The following is a 19,689-nucleotide window of genomic DNA, read 5'->3' on the forward strand; positions in this document are numbered from 1 at the left end:
CACTACCAGAGGTGACAGTAAGCACGTAAGATCAAGAAAATCTTTTGTTTTGTATTGGTTTCACTCAAAAGGCAGTCTTTCAATTGGCACCTGAAGTTCTTAAATTTACATTGAATAATCTAAGATGTGACTTGTGGTAAGTGCATAGCAATTGAGAGGATCAAATAACTTTGGACTCATTGTTCTCAAAGCTTTCAACCACTAAGGGTTTTTAATTCATGTAGAATTCGGGTCTGCAGAAAACGTAAGTAAAAAAAAAAATCATTGCAATGATTATTCAGCAGCTTCATTGTCATTGTATAATGCAAACAAATTGAACATGAGCTTTTTTTTGCCCAATAATTGGTATATTCCCATGAACATAGAGCATTGAAATGTCATGAACTCTTGGAATTCTTCAGTCAAGTGATTCAGATTAGCTGTTATTTTGTTATGGAGCTAACAATCTTCAGTGAGAAAAAACTTCGGAACTGTTTCATATAAGTTTGGTACCCTGCTGATTCCCCTGATATCTTTTGCTGCTCAAGAATATCTGCTTTTTTTTATACAGTCATGGAACATGGGTGTTGCTGACTGGTCAGCATTAATAGCCCATCCCTAAAAGCCCTTGAGAAGGTGGTGGTGCACTGCCATCATGAACCACTGCAGTCCATTTGGTCTAGGAACACCTGAAGTGCTGTTAGGGAGGGTGTTCCAGAATTTTGAGTGAGCAACATTGATACAACAGTGATATATTTCCAAGTCAGACTTGGAGGGCTATGTCAGGTAGTAAAGCCTACAACTATAGAAAAGCCAAAAACACAAAATAATCAATGACCCAAAATGACCTGGCTGCCTGTTTCCATCGAAGTAACATCACTCAACTCGTCTTCTGCCTCAGCTCATCTGCTTCTGAATTCTGATCCATTCCTTCATTACCTCTACACCAGACTACTTAAACATACACCTGACTGGTGTCCCACATGCAACCCCTCACAAACTTGCAATTATCAAAATCTCTGCTGCTGATAACCTCTGTACCAAGTTTCATTCATGTTCCCATCACCACTGTTCACACTCATCATACATATGCTCCCAAAGTCATTCACTCCCTGATCAGCATTATCCTCACTGACCCACACAGGCTCCTGGACTCATTCAATTTAGAACACAAAGCTGGGTTGGAGGGTGAACTCTGAGGATTGCAAAATGACATAGCACAAATTCAGTTCTCTCCTAATCTACAACATGATACACATCAAGTTTGGGGTCACATTTTCATTACTTCATGATTTACCTGCCCACTTCCTCATTGTTTTCAAATTTGAAGTTGTTCTGCACTCTTGGCTTTGGTATTTCACCTGGGCTTCTCAATTAAAGAAATGAAACTGACAGTAAGTAAATCGTCAATCAAAACTATACATTTCCAAGTCTTATGTCACTGCAAAAATTCTGTGAGCAATCAATCAGCTCAGGTCTATTGGATGAGCTCATCAACTAAGGGTTTAATTAACTCTAGTCCTCAAAGTAATTGTTTGATTACAGAGTATCACTTTCATCCGGCCACAGCATTCAGTTTTCAGTCAGTCATTTCTTTTGGCTCAAACAAAACTGAATGTCAGATAATATCTGTTGCCTTTATCCTTTCATAAGAACTGAACCATAGACCGGAAATATGACTGTTCCATTCATTGTAGATTAGGAGCTTGCAAATGTATATTTTTTTCTGATTGATTCTGCCAAATTTGGCTTGCAAACAAGGCTGGCACTTTTTTTGCTTATCTTTAATTGCACTTCAGAAAGTTGTGTGTCATTTTGAACTGTGAATGTCCAAAATGTAGCTGCACTCACAATGAAAGAAGGTAGGAAGTTCCAGTATTTTTATCCAGTAAGAATGAACAATAAATCTCCAAGTGAGAATGGTGATAATCTTGACAACTGCGCAGGGCTGGTATTTGCTGCCCTAGACAAGACTTCAGCCTACTGCTTCAAAATCTCCCACCATGCACCTGTACACACACACATGATGGTAAGTGATACAAGTTTTGCCTTCAAACACACACAGTTTGCTATTGTTCAGGACATTTAAATATAATTTAAGTGATACCAAGGATGGAATCCTATAGGATCTGAGCAACATGAGCTATGGCAAGTTGTGTGGCAGAATTGAGTGACACGTGTAGTGAGGCCCGTCTCGGTGTTAGAATCAACTTGTACCATCTTTTGGACTTTTCACAAGTGGTATGGCCAGATTCTCATTGTATAGAGGTGAGTTGCAAATTGACAGTGATAATTGCTTGTTAAATGCCTTGTTAACAGCTCAACACACCTCCCATCTTACCAAAGTCACCAAACAAGCTCGCGTCAGGAAAACTTGACAACGAAACCAGATCAAGCACCTGGCAGATTTAGCTCCTTACTTGCTCCAAGTGACATCCATGTTGAACACACGGAGAATAACATCTCAAGAGTATATCCATGGGCACCACACGTCCATGGACGTTGGCATCTGGCATGTGCCAGCCTCTAAGAAACCCCATGGAACATCACCGATCCACTTACAGGATGCTTCTGAACTTCATTTCTGTACCTCAGGTTGCACTGGCATCTATCAGTGTAATACTGAAGCAAGGACACTTTGTTCAGTCCACTGCATGGATTGGACCAGGCTGTATCTCCAAGCTCTTCACTTGCTGTCATAGCGCTCACTGACTCTAAGCCCACCTGGATGCTCACAGCATCCCCACCTCACATTACTTTGCCTTGGCTTTTTGCACTTTTATCCCTAGTCAGAGATGCCAGGCTGATATTACTGCTGTCTTGCCATACTGTCTAGCACAAACACAAAGCCAGGAAGCTTATCATAGTTATCAGCAGGTCTCAGTCAATTCAAGAAGGAAAATTGTTGTTTGACTTCCAAATAACGCAAGAATTGTAAGAACAAATCACTTGACTGATCGAAAGTGAAATGATCTGAACTCCTGCTTGATCATACCACATTTGGACTATTTCTTATTGTTTGTGCGCATTCACTCAAGCAAATTCAAGTCCCACCAATTCCATTCCAAAGGCAAACGGATTCCCCCTGACTTTCTTTTCTTTGTTTAAAGATGTTTGAGTTTGATTGGGCAGTGCTACACTGAATCTAATGTAACCAAACTGCAGTGACATAAGGTGATAGCTGTAGGTGTTTCTTTCTCCTTCACTGCTGATTAGTAATTACCAGACAGAATTGTTTAAAATATCGCTCTAGAATCTCCTGGAATGCTTTTTTTATTCACTGGGAGATTAATGTCAAGTTTCATGGATTTCAGGTTGACTTCAGGTCTGATTTTTCTTTTAGAAAGCCAGCATGATTTGCTGCTCTAAAATCGTTTTCCCTGGGTGACTGCCTAATTTGCCTCAAGATTTTACCAGCTCTGTGACATGGAAGGGAACTAGAAATCTTGTTGTTCCCATGATCTTGTGCACTTGTTGCCTTTGTCCTAAGTGATAGTGGCAGCAGATTTGAAGAAGCCTTGGTAAGTTGCTGCATTGTACCCTGTAGAAGGTACATACTGCAACTGTTGTGCTGTGGAAAGAGTGGATGGTTAAGATGGTAAATGAGCTACCCTTCAAGCAGGTGTCTAGCTCCTTATTGCATCTACCCAAACGAGTGGGGAATGTTCCAGTACATTCCTTTTGACTTGGGTCTTTCGGAGTCACAAAATCTCAGAAGTGTCCTGGGGCAGAAGGAGACCATTTGGCCAATCTTGACTGCATTGGCTCTACAAATGAGCATTATGACTTAGTGTTATTCTTTTGCCTTTTCCCCATATTCTTGACATTGTTTCTAATCAAATAATCATCTAATGCCCTCTTGAATGTCTCATTTGAATCTGCTTCCATCACACCTTTGCACAGTGTATTTCAGACCTGAACAACTCATTGTCTAAAAATGTTTTTTATTACCTTACATTTGCTGCTCTTGGAATAAGCTTTAAAATCTGTGTCCTGTCATTCTTGATTGTTTTATAAGCGGAAACAGTTTCGCCCTATTTACTCTATTCAGCCCTTTTATTATTTTAAAACTTCTGTCAGGTCTCCTTTTAGCCTTCTTGTTTCCAAAGAGAACAGTCTCAACCTCTCCAATTTATCCTCATAACTAAAGTTTCTCATTCTGGAACCAATCTTGTAAACCTCTTCTGCACTCTTTCCAATGCATTCACATCTTTCCTATGGGGTGATGCCCAGAACTATACACAATACTCTAGCTGAGGTCTAACAAGTGTATTATATAAGTTCATCAGCACCTCTTTACTCTTGTACTTTATGCCTCATTAATAAATTCTAGGATACTGTATACTTTATTACAGTCTGTCCGGCCACCTTTGATGATTTCTGCACAAATACACCCACATCCCTCTGCTTCTGTACCCCTTTTAGAATTTCACCCTTACTTTACATTGTCTGCTAATATTGTATGTTCTTCCTACCAAAATGCATCATCTCACACTTCTCTGAATTGAATCTCATCTGCCACCTATCTTCACACTCCATCACCCTCTCTATGTCCTTTTAAAGTTCTACACTGTTCTCCTCTCAGTTTACAATGTTCCCAGTCTCAAAATATCTGCAAACTTTGAACTTGTTTCTGACACACCAAGATCTAGGCCATTAATATGTATCAGGAAAAAACAAGGATTGCACTAGCAAAACACTAGGGATCCTTTTCTCCAGGCCAGAAATATCCATTGAACCTTGCTCTTTGTTTCCAATCACTCAGCCAACTTTGTACAAACTTGCAATTGCTTGTTTTATTCCATGAGCTGTACCTTTTCTCACAAGTGTGGTGCTATATCTAATGCGTTATGGAAGTCCACGTGCACCACATCAATAACACTGACCTCACTGACCAGTTCTGTTACCTCTTCAAAAAACTCCAGGAAATTAGTTTAATATAATAACCCCTTTAAAAATCCATGCTGGTTCTTCCTAATCAACCCACCTTTTTCCACATGACTCCTAACTCTATCCCAATAATTGTTTCCAGGAGCTTCACACCATTGAAGTTAAATTGACTGGACAGTAGTTGCTGGGTTTATCCCTACAATCTTTTTTGAAAAAGGAAGTAAGGTTTGCAATTCTTCAGTTTTCTGGCACTTTCCCTGAGCCTATGCTGAAAGATTATGGTCAGTGCTCCTGCAAATTCCACTCTTACTTCCTTCAATTTTCTTGCATGCATCTCATTTGGCACCTTGTCAACTTTAAGTCTATCTCACTATTTCTTTTTCAATTTTGAACACTTTAGTGACAGAGTTTCCTCCACTGTCATCATGGCCTGGGCAGCATCTACCTCCTTGGTAGATACAGATGCAAAGTTTTCATTTAATAACTCAGCTATACCTCCTGCTTCCATGTAAATCTCCATTTTGGTCCCTGAAAATTAGCCCTACTCCTCCTTTTACCTCTGTACACCTGTAGAAGACTTTGGCATTCCCCTTGACTGTCAATCTTCTCTCATAATTCCTCTTTGCTTCTCTATTGTACTTTTCACCTCCTCTTTGAACCTTGCACATGCCCCTTGGTTCTCAATTTTATTTTCTACTTTGACACTTGTCATAACAAGGAGGAAAGTCTTAGACCACTGGTTGGATGGGCTGAACAGTGCCAAATAGAATTTAATCCTGAAAAATGTGAGGTGATGCATTTTGGGAGGACTAACAAGGCAAAGGAATACACGTTGAAGAGTATACCCTAGAAATGGAACACCATAGGAAGTACAGTGGATCAAAGGGACCTTGATATGCATGTCCTTGAAGGCAGCAGGGCAAACAGACAAGGCGATTTAAGAAGGCATATGGGATACTTTCCTTTATCTGTCAAGGCATGAATACAAGAGGAAGTTCAGCCACAGCTACAGTTCAATGTACATTTCCAGTTGCCATACGATAGGTTGGATGTGACTGCACTAGGGAGGGCACAGAAGAGATTCACCAGCATGTTGCCTGGATTGGAGCAATTCAGCTATGAAGTGAGACTAAATAGGTTGGGGTTTGTTTTCCTTAGAGCAGAGAAGACTGAGGTACAATCAGGTTCAGATGTGCAAAGTTCTGAGGAGTGTAGACAGTATAGATAGGAAGAAACTTATACCTCTAGTAGAGAGGTCAGTAGCCAGAGGGCACAGTTTTAAGATAAGGAGCAGGAGTTTAGAGAGGATATGAGGAAAATCTTTTCACCCAGAGGGTTGGAAGTATCTGAAACTCACTGCCTGAAACGGTGGAAAAGCCAGGAGCCCTCAAGACATTTCAGAATTATTTAGATGAACATATGAACCTGAAGGAACTCTGTCCCATATCTCAACTGAAACATGTCCGATTGTACAGGTGCCATTTTGCCCAGTGCAATAATATGAAACTATTTAAGCTGTAAAAATATAATCTCATTCAGAAAAGGTTGCATTATTTCAAAATCTGAGTCTGCAAACAAGAAATTGTTTACACAATGGAAGCAGGTTCTTTTTCTAGTTCACAAATGTCTGGAACATGAAATATTCATCTTTAGTAATTGTTTTCCCAAATGCTAATAATTGGTCCAATTCACCAATTGTGAACCAAGTCAAAAGATGCTTGGCTTGGTGCCAGCATGTGTATCTTTGTCCAAGTTACAGAGCTGTTACTTTTGGAATAATTTGTTCCAGTAAGCATTACTTATCTATGTAGTAACTTGTAACAACTTGCTATTTGAAACAAAAATTCACCTCATCTTCTTCCTCCAAATCTGCCCTGCTTTTTTTACTAGTGATCTTAAATCTGTCTCCTAATTATTAAACACTCTTCCTTGACAATAATTTTCTCTACGTACTCCTTTAAAACTCTTGATACTTTTGAATGTCATTACTAAATCTTCCTTTACCTTCTCTGTCCTAAGCAAACAGCCTCTCCAGTCATCCACAAAGCTGAAATCCTTCATTAGATGTCAACTTGCCATGAACACCAATGTGACAATTTTGCAGCAGAGTCTATTGCTATGATCACTGGAGAGCTTCTGATCCAAATTGATTCAAAGGATGAGTGAACAATAACTTGGTTGGATTCCACTCATGAGTATCAGCCCACTGAGCATTGCAATGAATTCTTTTTCTAACAGCTTGTCAATAACTACAGAATAAAATTATGTTAAAAATTCCTGAAATAATTTCAGTTTATTCACAATTAGTTCACTTCAGTTGTTCAGAAGATATAAGCTAGTGCCATTTCTAATGTGTTATCTCTGCACAATTTCAACACTGAGTGATTAACATTGATTCCTAACAGTACCTGTGCAAAGGAGCCATCCTCATTGCATTCTGGTACAATAATGGAGTCTGTTGCTTTCCTTGTTTGTGCTAGTGCTTGGGCTCTGTCTTCTTGGCATCTTGCTGTGGCCCTCTCTGTAACACAGATCAACTTATTTCAGAAATAACTAGGTTCAATACATTCCTAAATCACACTATTCTCCATATTAAAGTACAAATTATGGTGATCTCTGGATTCAAAGGTAATCAGAAAAAATGAAACACTTGGCTACATTCAGCCGTACTTTATAAAGTTGCATTTGCCTCAGACAGCATTCCAATTTCCAGTTATGTTACAAACAGGTTTAATCAATGACAAACCATTAAACCAAGCAAACACCATAATCATGTGATGTGAGCACTTACAGCAATCAGGTCATTGAATAACTGCCAAGTTTTGGTATGCAATCTGTGAGGAATGTAGTCAAAAGTAAGCAGAGAGACGAGGAAGGATTATGTAAAGTATAGTCCACTAATAGGTCCCAGAAAAGGTGTTACCAATAGCTCCTATAAAGGGTGACCATCCAGAGCTTCTGTAAAATGATGGCCCAAAACTTGGTCCCATAAATGACAACCCATCCATAGAATGGTTCATATCTCTGGTCCCAAAGTAAGGCAGTCCACTCCATATGAAAAAGTCCAATCCATCTCCTGTCCATCCACAATCCATTCATAGTTGCTGTTAAATAAAAGCTTACCAAAACATTTGTTACATCACAATTGGTCATCACCATAGGTTTGATGTAGAAAAGAGAAAGAATGTCTTGAACGATATACTTAGAGACTAGTAGTAGCAAGAGTAGAAAATCCAAAGCAGTAATGACCATTGAAAAATGTAGTAGAAAAGGAAGATTGGACCAGGTCATTAAAAATTGGAGACAGCAGATGAAAGAAGAATGCTTATAATTTTACAAACTTTTCATGAATCTAGTAACAAAATTCAATTTGAAGAGTACTGTCAACTAGCAAAATATTAGTTTTGAATGGATTCCATTAAAGATAAATTCTTCCATGATCCTATACTTTGGGTGATTCTGTTTTGTGCAGTTGCATGTTTGTGATAAAAATGGAACTGTAAGTTGTCTTCAAATCTTGCCTTTGTGAACCTGGTTGAAATTCATTGCATTGCAGATTGAGTAGTAACTTTCAAAACAAAACTGGAAAACTACATGGAGAGAAAATTACATGGCAGTGTTAAAAGAACAAAGGAATGGAACTAATTGGATAGCTGTTTCAAAGAGCTAACGGGTACTAAAGATCAAAATGGCCTTCTTCTGTCCTGTAAGATTCTATGGGCATAATTTTTCAAACTGCACAATTTCCTGCTCCACCAGCGGAAAAGTCAATGGAGAATTCATCGTCCCTGATGACAGCAGTCCCACAGCCATTTAACAGTCCGTGAAGCATTAACTGATTAAAGACTGGACTTTCTCCCCTCACCTCAGCGGAAATCCCACCTTGAGCTGCTAGCCAATCTATTTGGCTGACAGCTCAGAATTCTCATCAGTGCCATCAGAAACAGTGGTCACTGAAGATGGAAGGGCCCTGAAGCTGGTAGACGATAGGCCAAAGGTAATTAAACAAAATAATAAAATTGTTGCTAATGATGGAGAAACCCCTCAGAGGAAAATGCTGAGGCTGCAGGGATTGCCTTCCTGCCCATGACCCTCCTTTTTGCTCCAAAGAAACATTATACCCCATCTCTCAGGTTGCTGCTAGAAGGCTACCTCAATTTAGCCTACAGATTCCCCAACCAGCAGGGGGAAGGGGTTTGCCAAGTAAAGACCTGGTAAAATTACCCTTAATATTCAAATTACTTCCCACCTCATGCAAGCTGGAAAAAATTCTCCTAATTGATTCTAGTCCACTCAATTTTTGCCCATTAGTCACAAAACTTGGAACTCTTTACTTCATTCAATCTTCCCCTGTTTCTATAATCCTTTAAAACCCAAACTTTTTGGTTTACATCCATCTTCTCTCTTTAGCCTTGTCCTATTGGCTTTGATTGATCACTTTGATTTCTCAATACCAGAAGTCATTTAGTAGGTTTGGGACGATTAAAAGGAAACTGTTGTTTCATCAGTCTAGACTGAAATGAAACATAGAATCTATTCTTAGACCACTGCATTAAATTTTCCCGCTCCCAATCAAAGTAATTCTGCAGAAAACCATTTTTAGAGGACTGGTAACACTGATGTAAAATTTATATATTCAACAGTCATTAACAGGATTAAGATGAAAAAAAAATTAATAACTTGGATGAAGGAACTGTGGGCATTCTGGCTAAGTTTTCAGACTATACAAAGATAGTAGAGGGACAGGTAGTATTGAGGAGGTGGGGAGGCTGCAGAAGGATTTGGACAGGTTAGGAGAGTGGGCAAAGAAGTGGCAGATGGAGTACAACGTGGGAAAGTGTGAAGTCATGCACTTTGGTAAGAAGAATAAAAGCATGGACTATTTTCTAAATGAGGAGAAAATTCAGAAGTCTGAAGTGCAAGGAGACTTGGGAGTTCTAGTCCAGGATTCTCTCAAGGTAAACTTGCAGGTTGACTCAGTAGTCAGGAAGGCAAATGTAATGTTGGCATTTATTTTGACAAGACTTGAATATAAAGCAGGGATGTACTACTGAGGCTTTATAAGGCTCTGGTCAGGCCACATTTGGAGTATTGTGTGCAGTTTTGGACCCCATATCTCAGGAAAGATGTACTGGCCCTGGAGTGGGTTCAGAGGAGGTTCACGAGAGTGGTCCCAGGAATGAAAAGCTTAACATATGAGAAATGTTTGAGGACTCTGGGACTATACTCATTGGAGTTTAGAAAGATGAGGGGAGATCTAATTGAAACTTACAGAATACTGAATGGCGTGGATAGAGTGGATGTTGGAAAGATGTTTTCATTTGTAGGAGAGACAAGGACCCAAGGGCACAGTCTGAGAGGAAAGGGAAGACCTATTAGAACGGAGATAAGGAGAAACTTCTTCAGCCAGAGAGTGGTGAATCTATGGAATTCACTGCCACAGAAGGCTGTGGAGGCCAGGTCATTGAGTACATTTAAGACTGAGATAAATAGGTTCTTGATTATCAAGGGGATCAAGGGTTACGGGGAGAAAGTGGGAGAATGGGGTTGAGGAACTTATCAGCCATGATTGAATGGCGGAGCAGACTCGATGGGCTGAATGGCCTAATTTCTGCTCCTATGTCTTATAGTCTTATGGTCTTACACAATAATGCACTGAAGTTTTACTTCACTCGTATGTTGAACAGAGCGCTCAGCAAAATTGCAACAACTCAAAACAATTACAGTTAGAGTGGAAGCTTGCCACTTCCTTTCAGACAGGAGAAGAGGGGAGAAGTGCAGGTTGTCCCATCTCTGCTTTTCTCTTATACATTGGAGAAAGCTGTCTCCTTTGTTTTCTTGTTTCAGAGACCCTACACAGTGAGAAGATACCCAAAAAAACAGATACCCAAAAAAAAAATGTTGCTGTTTCAAAAGACAAGATGGAAATTGATACTTCATCCTTCACCTTGCACTGTGACAACACTGAGATTTATGGAAATTGCTAAATTTTGAGGTAGTGCAGGTCAGAGAAATCCCTCAAGGAGTTATGCAAGGAACGCCTAGCTAATTGCTCCAATGATTTAACACTATCCTGTCACATAATATTTAAACAGATGACTTATGTGTGACAAAAATAAAATGGAGTGAACGGATGTGTCCCACAGGCAACTGTCTGAGAGCGAACCTTGCCAAATTGCTATGATTTTATTCAATGGTGGAGCAGCCCCACTCCTGTTACGAAGTCCTGTGTTCCCATGTTCTATTTCCCTTTCAGTATTTGATTCTATACCTTCTCTCTCATGTATTTATTTCATTATCCCTTAAAGGCATCTTTACTATTCAGTAGACATACCAACACTCTGTGGGGGAAGAAATTTCTCTTGAATTCCATATTGGATTTATTAGTGATTATATGATATTTATGTCCCATAGCTGTGGATTCCCTACAAGTAGAAACATCTTCTCTATGCTCACCATAATGGAGTCTCCTTATAATTTTAAAAGAGCTCTATTCAGTCCATAGCTTAAGTTGATAGCCCATTGAGAAACACTGCACAGTTCTTAGAAAGGAGTATGGCAACAAACTGCAGCATCAATTGTGGCTAACGTACTAGCAAGTATCTTGAAAGAGGGGATAATGAAATACCTTTAAAAAGTGTGGAAAGGTACAATTTGGTAAGTTTTATATGGCAAAAGGAATCAGCAAGGAGGAAGGGAGGATTTTGGAAGAAATGATAAAGTTTGTTGATAATGGGAATTCTGGATCTGTGACACAACTTGCATTTATATAGCATCTTTGCTGTAGTCAAATTCCCAAAATTTAGCATGCAGATTAAAATTTGACACAGATCCACGGGTGATTAAAAGCTTGGCCACAGGTAGCTTTTAGGGAGGAAAGAGAAGTGCAGAGGTGGAAAGGTTTAGGAGATGACAGATGAACCACTTATGATAGGATGATAGAATTTGGAGACCAGAATTTTAGGAAAGCTGAGTTTTTAGAAGATTGCAGAACTAGTTAAGGTTACAAAGATGGGAGCGATGAGGCCAATGAAGGGACTAGATCTAGTACATCATTGACTAGTGGACGAATCAGCTCTGCTTCGATGTTTCCATCCCTACCACTGCATCGGCTCCGTGGCATTGTTTCAAGGGTCGGATCCCTGCATTTTGCTCGCTGAAAGGCACAGTGGGATTTGTAGAACTTTCTGTCACTCCCACAGACTGGCTTCTGTTGTGCTTTGGAGCAGTCAATGTTGCACAAACCCCCTCGATCGCTCTCAGCTATAAGAAACTGAAACAGGAAACATTCCAGTTAATTTATGCACACTTTAAAAATTCCAATCATCCTTTAAAATTTGCTTTATCGTTAGTCCTTAGCCAACCATGAAATCTTCTGAGGGGGCCCACCTCTCCACCAAAACTTGAGAATAGCAATCTAACCTTACCTGTTGCATTTCAAATCCTGGATTAGGAATGTAGGAACAGAGCAAAGCCATTCAGCCCCTCCAGTCTGACCTACCATCCAGTTAGATCATGATTGATACGTATTTTACCTGCCTGCCTTAGTTGCTTGACCCCTATTGCCATTTCCTCCAAAAAAATGTACCAAACTCAAATTTTCAATAAGCTCCAGCTTCAACAAATTTTTGCTGGTGTGAGGTTCAGATTCCACTACCCTTTCTTTGAATGAAGAAATGCTTCCTGACATCACACCAAACATATTAGCTCCGAATTTAAAGTTAGGTTCTTTTGTTTTCAATTTCCCAACCAGGGGAAATATTTTCTTTCTATCCTATCTAATCCTAACCATCTTAAATAAGTTAGATCGCCTTCAATCTCTTCTCAAAAGCAGAGTAACAGAGTTGTTACAGTGCAGAAAGAGTCATTCAGCAATCTGTGCAACCTGTTCTTATAAGTTAACTCTTTTATCCCAAGTGAACCTACACCACATCCATTCCAAGACAAATTTTGAGTACTTGGTCAGCTGATACAGATAGGATTTTTTGCAGACTGCAAATCAGGTGCACAACCTTCACACTCCAACTCACACATTGATATCTGATGCAGGAACCACAATTTCCAAAAGACCTAGATGTTTAAGGGCTTGAATTGACTCCATCCTTAGACCACTCAGATACAATGGAAGAAACCATAATAACTCTTCAACAACCAAGTAACTGAAGAGGAAAATTGTTCTGGTCTAGAATGCACTGTTACAAAAGATGGAAGAAGCAGATTCAAATAATAATTTTTAAATGCAATTGGATAAATACTTGAAAGGAAAAATTCACAGGGCTAGGGGGAAAAGCATGGGTCGATTAGACTAATTTGATAACTCCTTCAAAGAACCAGCAAAGGTACAAAGGGCCAAGTGGTGTCCTCCTTTGCTGAATGATTCTGTGAAAGTTTATATTAATCGCTCATGAAGTTCTCATGCTTGTTCATTCTGTGCCGTACTGGTTCTTAGAAGTTTATGAGATCCATTTCCCATTTTGGGAAACCCCCTTAAAGCTCGGAAGGTGACAGCACCAGCAAGGAAGGTCCTGCAACTGAGCTTAGATCATTTCTATAGGCATGTACCTGTTAGGCGATAGCATAACATGTGATGTTCTAGTATAAAGCTCCCAACCTCAACTTCAGTAACCATTATTGTTGTTATTGTTGTGCTTACTGTATTTTTGCACCTGTATTCAACAATGTTATGCTCCTAACTGACTGTAATACTGGACAAGTAAGTTTTCAAAGTGAAATCTGGCTTGATAGACCATAAGTTTTATTTTTGCAATTTGGTTACCATGGTGGTCAGTCACTGAATGTAGTCACATGAGGTTGCCAATGTACCTTTAAACAAAAAGATCATAAGTCTATTACACAAAAAATTTCTAATCACAAACAGCAAAAAGATAGATTTAACCTTTCTTCCCATTATTATCCTATACAGACTACATTGAGACTGTTAAAACAGCACATCTGCTGATAAGGATTCTTTTTTGTATCAGCCTGGCAGTCACCAGACCTCCAGCAGCATAATAAATGAGTTATTTTCAATGATAACCTCTAAAAAATGAATAATATTTGCTGCACTTGTATTCCCCTATAGAAATACCATCCATATTAATATTAAATAGATGTCACATGTGAATAGGACAATTATCATAAATTGCATTAGTTAAACCGAAAGAGTTTTGATGCAAGGCTTAAGGATGAGAGAGGAAAGATTTAAAAGGGACCTAAGGGGTAACTTTTTCACACTGAGGGTGGTCTGTGTATGGAATGAGCTGCCAGAGGAAGTGGTGGAGGCTGGTACAATCACAACATTTAAAAGGCATCTGGATGGATATATGAATAAGAAGGGTTTGGAAGGATATGGTCCAAATGCTGGCAAATGGGACTAGATTAATTTAGAATATCTGGTCGGCTAGAACGAGGTGGACGGTAGGGTCTGTTTCCATGCTGTACAACTCTATGACTCTAAGTGGAATCACTGCTACTTTCCATTGAAAAATCATAGCCAGGCAAAAAAGATCAATCACTTGAAAGGCCTAGCCCTATACAAGGAGGAACAATTAAATGTAGCTGGGGTCCACTACCCTCAGGTTCAGATTATCACAGCAAGTTATCAAATTGGTGAACAAACTCCTGGAGCATGATGGAATGTTCAATTGGGAAGGGAAATGGGAACAAGGAAAATTAGTGAGATAGGAAAAGGAAGGTCTTCATTATATTTAGTACAGTGGGGATATGGGAGCCTAGAGATTATGTTACAGGACTAACAACTCAGAAACCTGGAAGAGTGATCTGAAGGCAAGAAGTAAAATTCCAATTTGGCAACTCAGGAATTCAAATTCAATTAACGAAATAAAAATCTAGACTTTTAAAAAGTTAGTAAAACTAACCATGAAACTACAAGGTTGTCATAAAAATCCACCCAGTTCTCCGGTGTCCTCCTTATGCCTTTGTAAGCATTTTACTTTCTCTTCACAACTCATTTTCCTACCTATATTGGTGTCATTGGCAAGTTTAGTTATTATACATGCAGTCCCTTTGGCTAATTCATTGATATATATTATAAATAGTTTAAATATATAAACAGCACTAATTCTTGTGGCTTTTTTTCTTCACTTGTGGGAGTCTCTAGCTGGCGAGCATTTATTGCCTGCCTCTAGTTCCCCTTGACAAGGCGGTAGTGAGCTGCCTTCTTCAGCTACTGTAGTCCACCTGCTGTAGGTGACCCACAATGTCCTTAGGGAGGGAATTCCAGGATTTTGATTCAGCAACGAAGGATCTATTTCCAAGTCAAGATGGTGAGTGGATTGGAGAGAACTTGAAGGCAGAGGTGTTCCCATGATTCTGCTGCCCTTGTCCTTCTAGATGGAAGTAGTTATGAGTTTGTAAGGCATTGTCGAAGGAGCCTTTGAATTTCTGTAGTTCATCTTGTGGATAGTACAGACTCTGCTACTGAACATTAGCCATGGAGGGAGTGGATGCTTGTGGACGTGTTGCCAGTCAAGCGGGCTGCTTTGTTCTGGATGGTGTCAAGCTTCTTGCGTGTTGTTGGAACTGCACCTATCCAGGCATTACATACCTGACTTGTGCCTTGTAGATGGTGGACAGGCTATGGGTAGTCAGAGATGAGTTACTCACCTCAGTATTCCTAGCTTCTGACCTGTTCTTGAAGCCACTGTATTAATATGGCAAGTCCAGTTGAGTTTCCAGTCAATGGTAACCCCAAGGATGTTCATCATGGGGGTATTCAGTGATGGTAACATCACTGAATGTCAAGGGGTAAGTGGTTAGATTGTCTCTTATTGAAGATGGTCATTGCCTGGCATTTGTGTGGCATGAATGGTACTTGCCACTTGTCAGCCCAAGCCTGGGTATTGTCCAGATCTTGTTGCATTTGAACATGGACTGCTTCAGTATCTGAGGAGTCATGCATGGTGCTGAATATTGTGCAATCATCAGTGAACATTCCTACTTTTGACCTTATGATGGAGGGAAGATGATTGATGATGCAGCTGAAGATAGTTGAGCCTTGTACACTACCCTGAGCAACTTCTACAGAGGCATCCTGCAGCTGAGATGACTGTTTCTCCAACAACCACAAACCATCTTCCTACGTGTCATCTATGACTCCAAACAGCAAAGAGTTTGCCCCTTGATATCCATTGATTCCAATTTTGCTAGTGTCCTTTGTTACCAAACTCGGTTGAATGCAGCCTTGATGTCAAGGGCTGTCACTCTCACCTCACATCTGGAATTCAGCTTTTTTATCCATGTCTGAACCAAGGCTGTAATGAGATCAGGAACTGAGTGGGCCTGGCAGAACCCAAACAGGGTGTTACTGAACAGATTGTTGCTGAGCAAGTGCTGCTTGATAGCACTGTTAATGACACCTTCCAACACTTTACTGATGATTGATGCAACAGTAATTGGCTGGGTTGGATTTGTTCTGCTTTTTGTCTACAGGGCATACTTGGGCAATTCTCCACATTGTTGGATAGATGCCAGTGTTGTAACTGTGACAACCCCCTTCCCTCTAGAGCCCAGTTGGATTTACATGCCCATTCAACAGTTTTCTTAGGCATTTTCTGGGGCAGTCACAATTTTATCATGTTTATTGAATTAACACAACTTGCAAAGATGGGATTTGTGCTCAACCTTTGAATTGCCAGCCTAGTACCATAGACTAGATTACCATGCCCCACTTCCATACATTTTTCAGCTTTCATTTTTGTTGAAGTTTAATACTGAATTGAAGAGTGAAAATACTGGCAAATAAACTATGGAGTTATAGCACTGAAAGAGCCAGTGTTGATTGCCCTCCACTTGAGAAATAGTTGAGGTGTTCGATAGAAGAAGGATCTAGACAGAGCTTCAGATTGCAAAAGAGGAGATTACTACACCACCCTGGATTCTTCAGACAAGGAGGTAAACAACAATTAATAATCAGATAATTAATACATCTGAAAGCTCCTGATCTCAATGAATGCTTGGACAGTAGGTACAATGGTGTTGCAAAGACACAGCATGTGGCCTGAAATTTAACACACTTGTCAAGCATGCTGCTGTGATGACCCTTTCTTAATAATACCATTGGATTAGGAGCAGAATTAGACTATTTAACCCATCAAGTCTGTTCCACCATTTGATCCTGGCTGATCATGCTTCTCAACCCCATTCTCTTGCCTTCTCTCTGTAATCCTCAATCTCTTACTAATCAAGAGTCTATCTATCTCTGTCTTAAGTACAGTCAATGACTTAACCTCCACAGCTTTCTGCAACAATGAGTTCCATAGATTCAACACCCTCTAGCTGAAGAAATTCCTCCTCATTTCAATTCTAAAGGGTGGCCCCTTCGCTGATGCTATGCACCTCGGGTCCTAGTCTGTCCACCTAACGGAGAGATCTTCTCCATATCCATTCTCTCCAGGCCTCTCAGTATTCTGTAAGTTCCAAAGAGATCCTCCCCTCATCCTTCTAAACTCCAAGTACAGACCAGAGACCTCATCCGCTCCTCACATGACAAGCCCTTCATTCTTGAGATCATTCTTGTAAACCTCCTCTGGACCCTCTCCAAGGCCAGCACATCTTTCCTTACATATGGGGCCAAAAACTGCTTACAATATTCCAAATGACCAGAGCCTTATACAGCCTCAGCAGTACATCCCTGCTTTTGTATTCTATCCCTCTCAAAGTGAATGCTATCATTGCATTTGTCATCCTGTCTACCAACTGAACTTATATGTTAACCTTAAGAGAATCCTGAACTCGGACTTCTCAGCCCCTTTGTGCTTCAGATTTCCAAAGCCTTTCTCTGTTTAGAAAATAGCCTACACTGCTTCTTCTCACCAAAGTGCAAAACCTCAAACTTTCCCATGCTGTTTTCCATCTGCTACTTAATTGCCTATTCGCCTAGCCTGGCCAAGTCCTTCTGCAGCCTCCCCACTTCCTCAAAATAACCTGCCTGTCCACCTATCTTTGTGACATCTGCAAACTGAGCAACAGTGCCCTCAGTTCCTTCATCCAGATCATTAATGTATAACATGAATAGTTGTGGTCCCAACATTAACCCTTCAAAACTCCGCTAGTCTCTAACTGGCATCCTGAAAAGACCCCTTTATCCACTCTCTCTGCCTTCTGCCCCTCAGCCAATCCTCTATCCATGCCAGTACCTTGCCACTAACACCATGGGGTCTTATCTTAATTAGCAGCCTCCTGTGCGGCACCTTGTCAAAGGCCTTCTGGAAATCCAAATAGATCACATCCACTAGCTCTCCTCTGTCTAACTTGTTCATTACCTCCTCAAATAATTCTAACAGGCTTATCATGCATGATGTACTCCTTGATGAAGCCATGCTGACTCAGTTCTATTTCATGATGCACTTGCGAGTGCTCTGCACTTTTACCTTTAATAATGGACTCTATAAATTCTTACCAATGACCAAGATCAGGCTAACCAGCCTATAAATTCCCATCTTCTTTCCCCCTTCTCTCTTAAACACGGGTGTGACATTAGCCATTTTCTAGTCCTCTGGGACCCTCCCTGACTCCAGTGTTCCTGAAAGATCAACACCAATGCCTACTGAATCTCCTCAGCTATATCTTTCAGATCCCCAGGGTGTAGTCCATATAGTCCAAGTGATTTATCCACCTTCAGACCTTTCAGCTTCTCCAATACCTTCTCCAATACCTTCTCCTTAATGATGGCCACTGCACTCATCTCTGCCTCCTGACTCTTAAAGTTCTGGTATGCAACTGGTGTGAAGACTGTGAAAACTGATGCAAAGTACTTATTCAGTTCCTCCACCATTTCTTTCTTCCCCATTGCTGCTTCTCCAGCCTTATTTTCCAGTGGTCCAATGTCCAGTCGTGACTTTCTCTTACCTTTTATATATCTAAGAAAAAACTTAAAATTTTCTTTTATATTGCTAACTAAATTACCCTCATATTTCATCTTCTCCGCCATTTATTGCTCGTTTAGTTGTGCTCTGCTGGTTTTTAAAGACATGTCAATCTTCTGGCTCCCACAATTCTTCACCACTTTTTATGCTTTTTCTTTTGTTTTTATGCTGTCCCTAACTTCCCTTATCAGCATGTTTGCTTTGTCCTCCCCTTGGTATGTTTTTTCTTCCTTGGGATGTATTTCTGCTGTACTTCCCAAATTACCCCCAGAAACTTCTGCCACTGCTGCTCTGCCATCTCCCCCATTAGGCTTCCAATCAACTCTGGCCAGCTTCTCTCTCATGTTTTTGTCGTTACTTTTCCTTAATTGTAATGCCATTACATCTGATTCCAGTTTCTCCCTCTCAAACTGCAGAGTGAATTCTATCATTTTGTGGTCATTGCCCCTAGGGGTTGTTTCACCTTAAACTTCCTAGTCAAGACTGCCTCATACACATCACCAAATCCAGAATTGCCTGTTCCCTAGTGGGCTTTACCAGAAACTGCTCCAAAAAATCTTGTAGACATTCCACAAATTCCTTTTCTTGGGATTTGCTACCAACCTGATGTCCCAGTCCACCTGCATATTAAAGAACTCCGTAATTATTGTAATCGTGCCTTTTTTGTGTGTCTTTTCTACCTCCTGATTTATTTTCTGGCCCACATCCTGACTACTGCTGGGGGGCCTGTACATAACTCCCATCACGGTCTTTTTTCCTTTGTCATTCCTCAACTCTACCCACACAAAATCTGCACCTTCCAACTCACTTCTTGCTCTCGATTTAATGTCATTTCTCAGTAACAAGGCAACTTAGTCCTCTTTGCCCATCTGCCTATCCTTTTGACAGGACACGTATACTTGGATATTTAGTTCCCAGTCCTGATCCCCTTGCA

General features: G+C 40.2%; 1 protein-coding gene across 2 annotated transcripts in view; it reads right to left on the reverse strand.

The window, feature by feature from the left end:
* LOC109912859 (SPARC-related modular calcium-binding protein 1-like) overlaps positions 1 to 19,689 on the reverse strand; it is a 71,626-nt gene that overhangs the window by 19,825 nt on the left and 32,112 nt on the right. For both annotated transcript variants that reach the window (XM_048618346.1, XM_048618345.1), the window contains exons 2-3: positions 11,971 to 12,142; positions 7,278 to 7,390 (exon numbers count right to left, since the gene is read on the reverse strand). In XM_048618346.1, coding sequence (XP_048474303.1) covers positions 7,278 to 7,390; positions 11,971 to 12,142 — 285 coding nt within the window. The remainder of the gene's footprint in view (positions 1 to 7,277; positions 7,391 to 11,970; positions 12,143 to 19,689) is intronic.

This window comes from Rhincodon typus, chromosome 39, assembly GCF_021869965.1.
Source record: "Rhincodon typus isolate 14 chromosome 39, sRhiTyp1.1, whole genome shotgun sequence".
Classification (NCBI taxonomy): Eukaryota; Metazoa; Chordata; class Chondrichthyes; order Orectolobiformes; family Rhincodontidae; genus Rhincodon; species Rhincodon typus.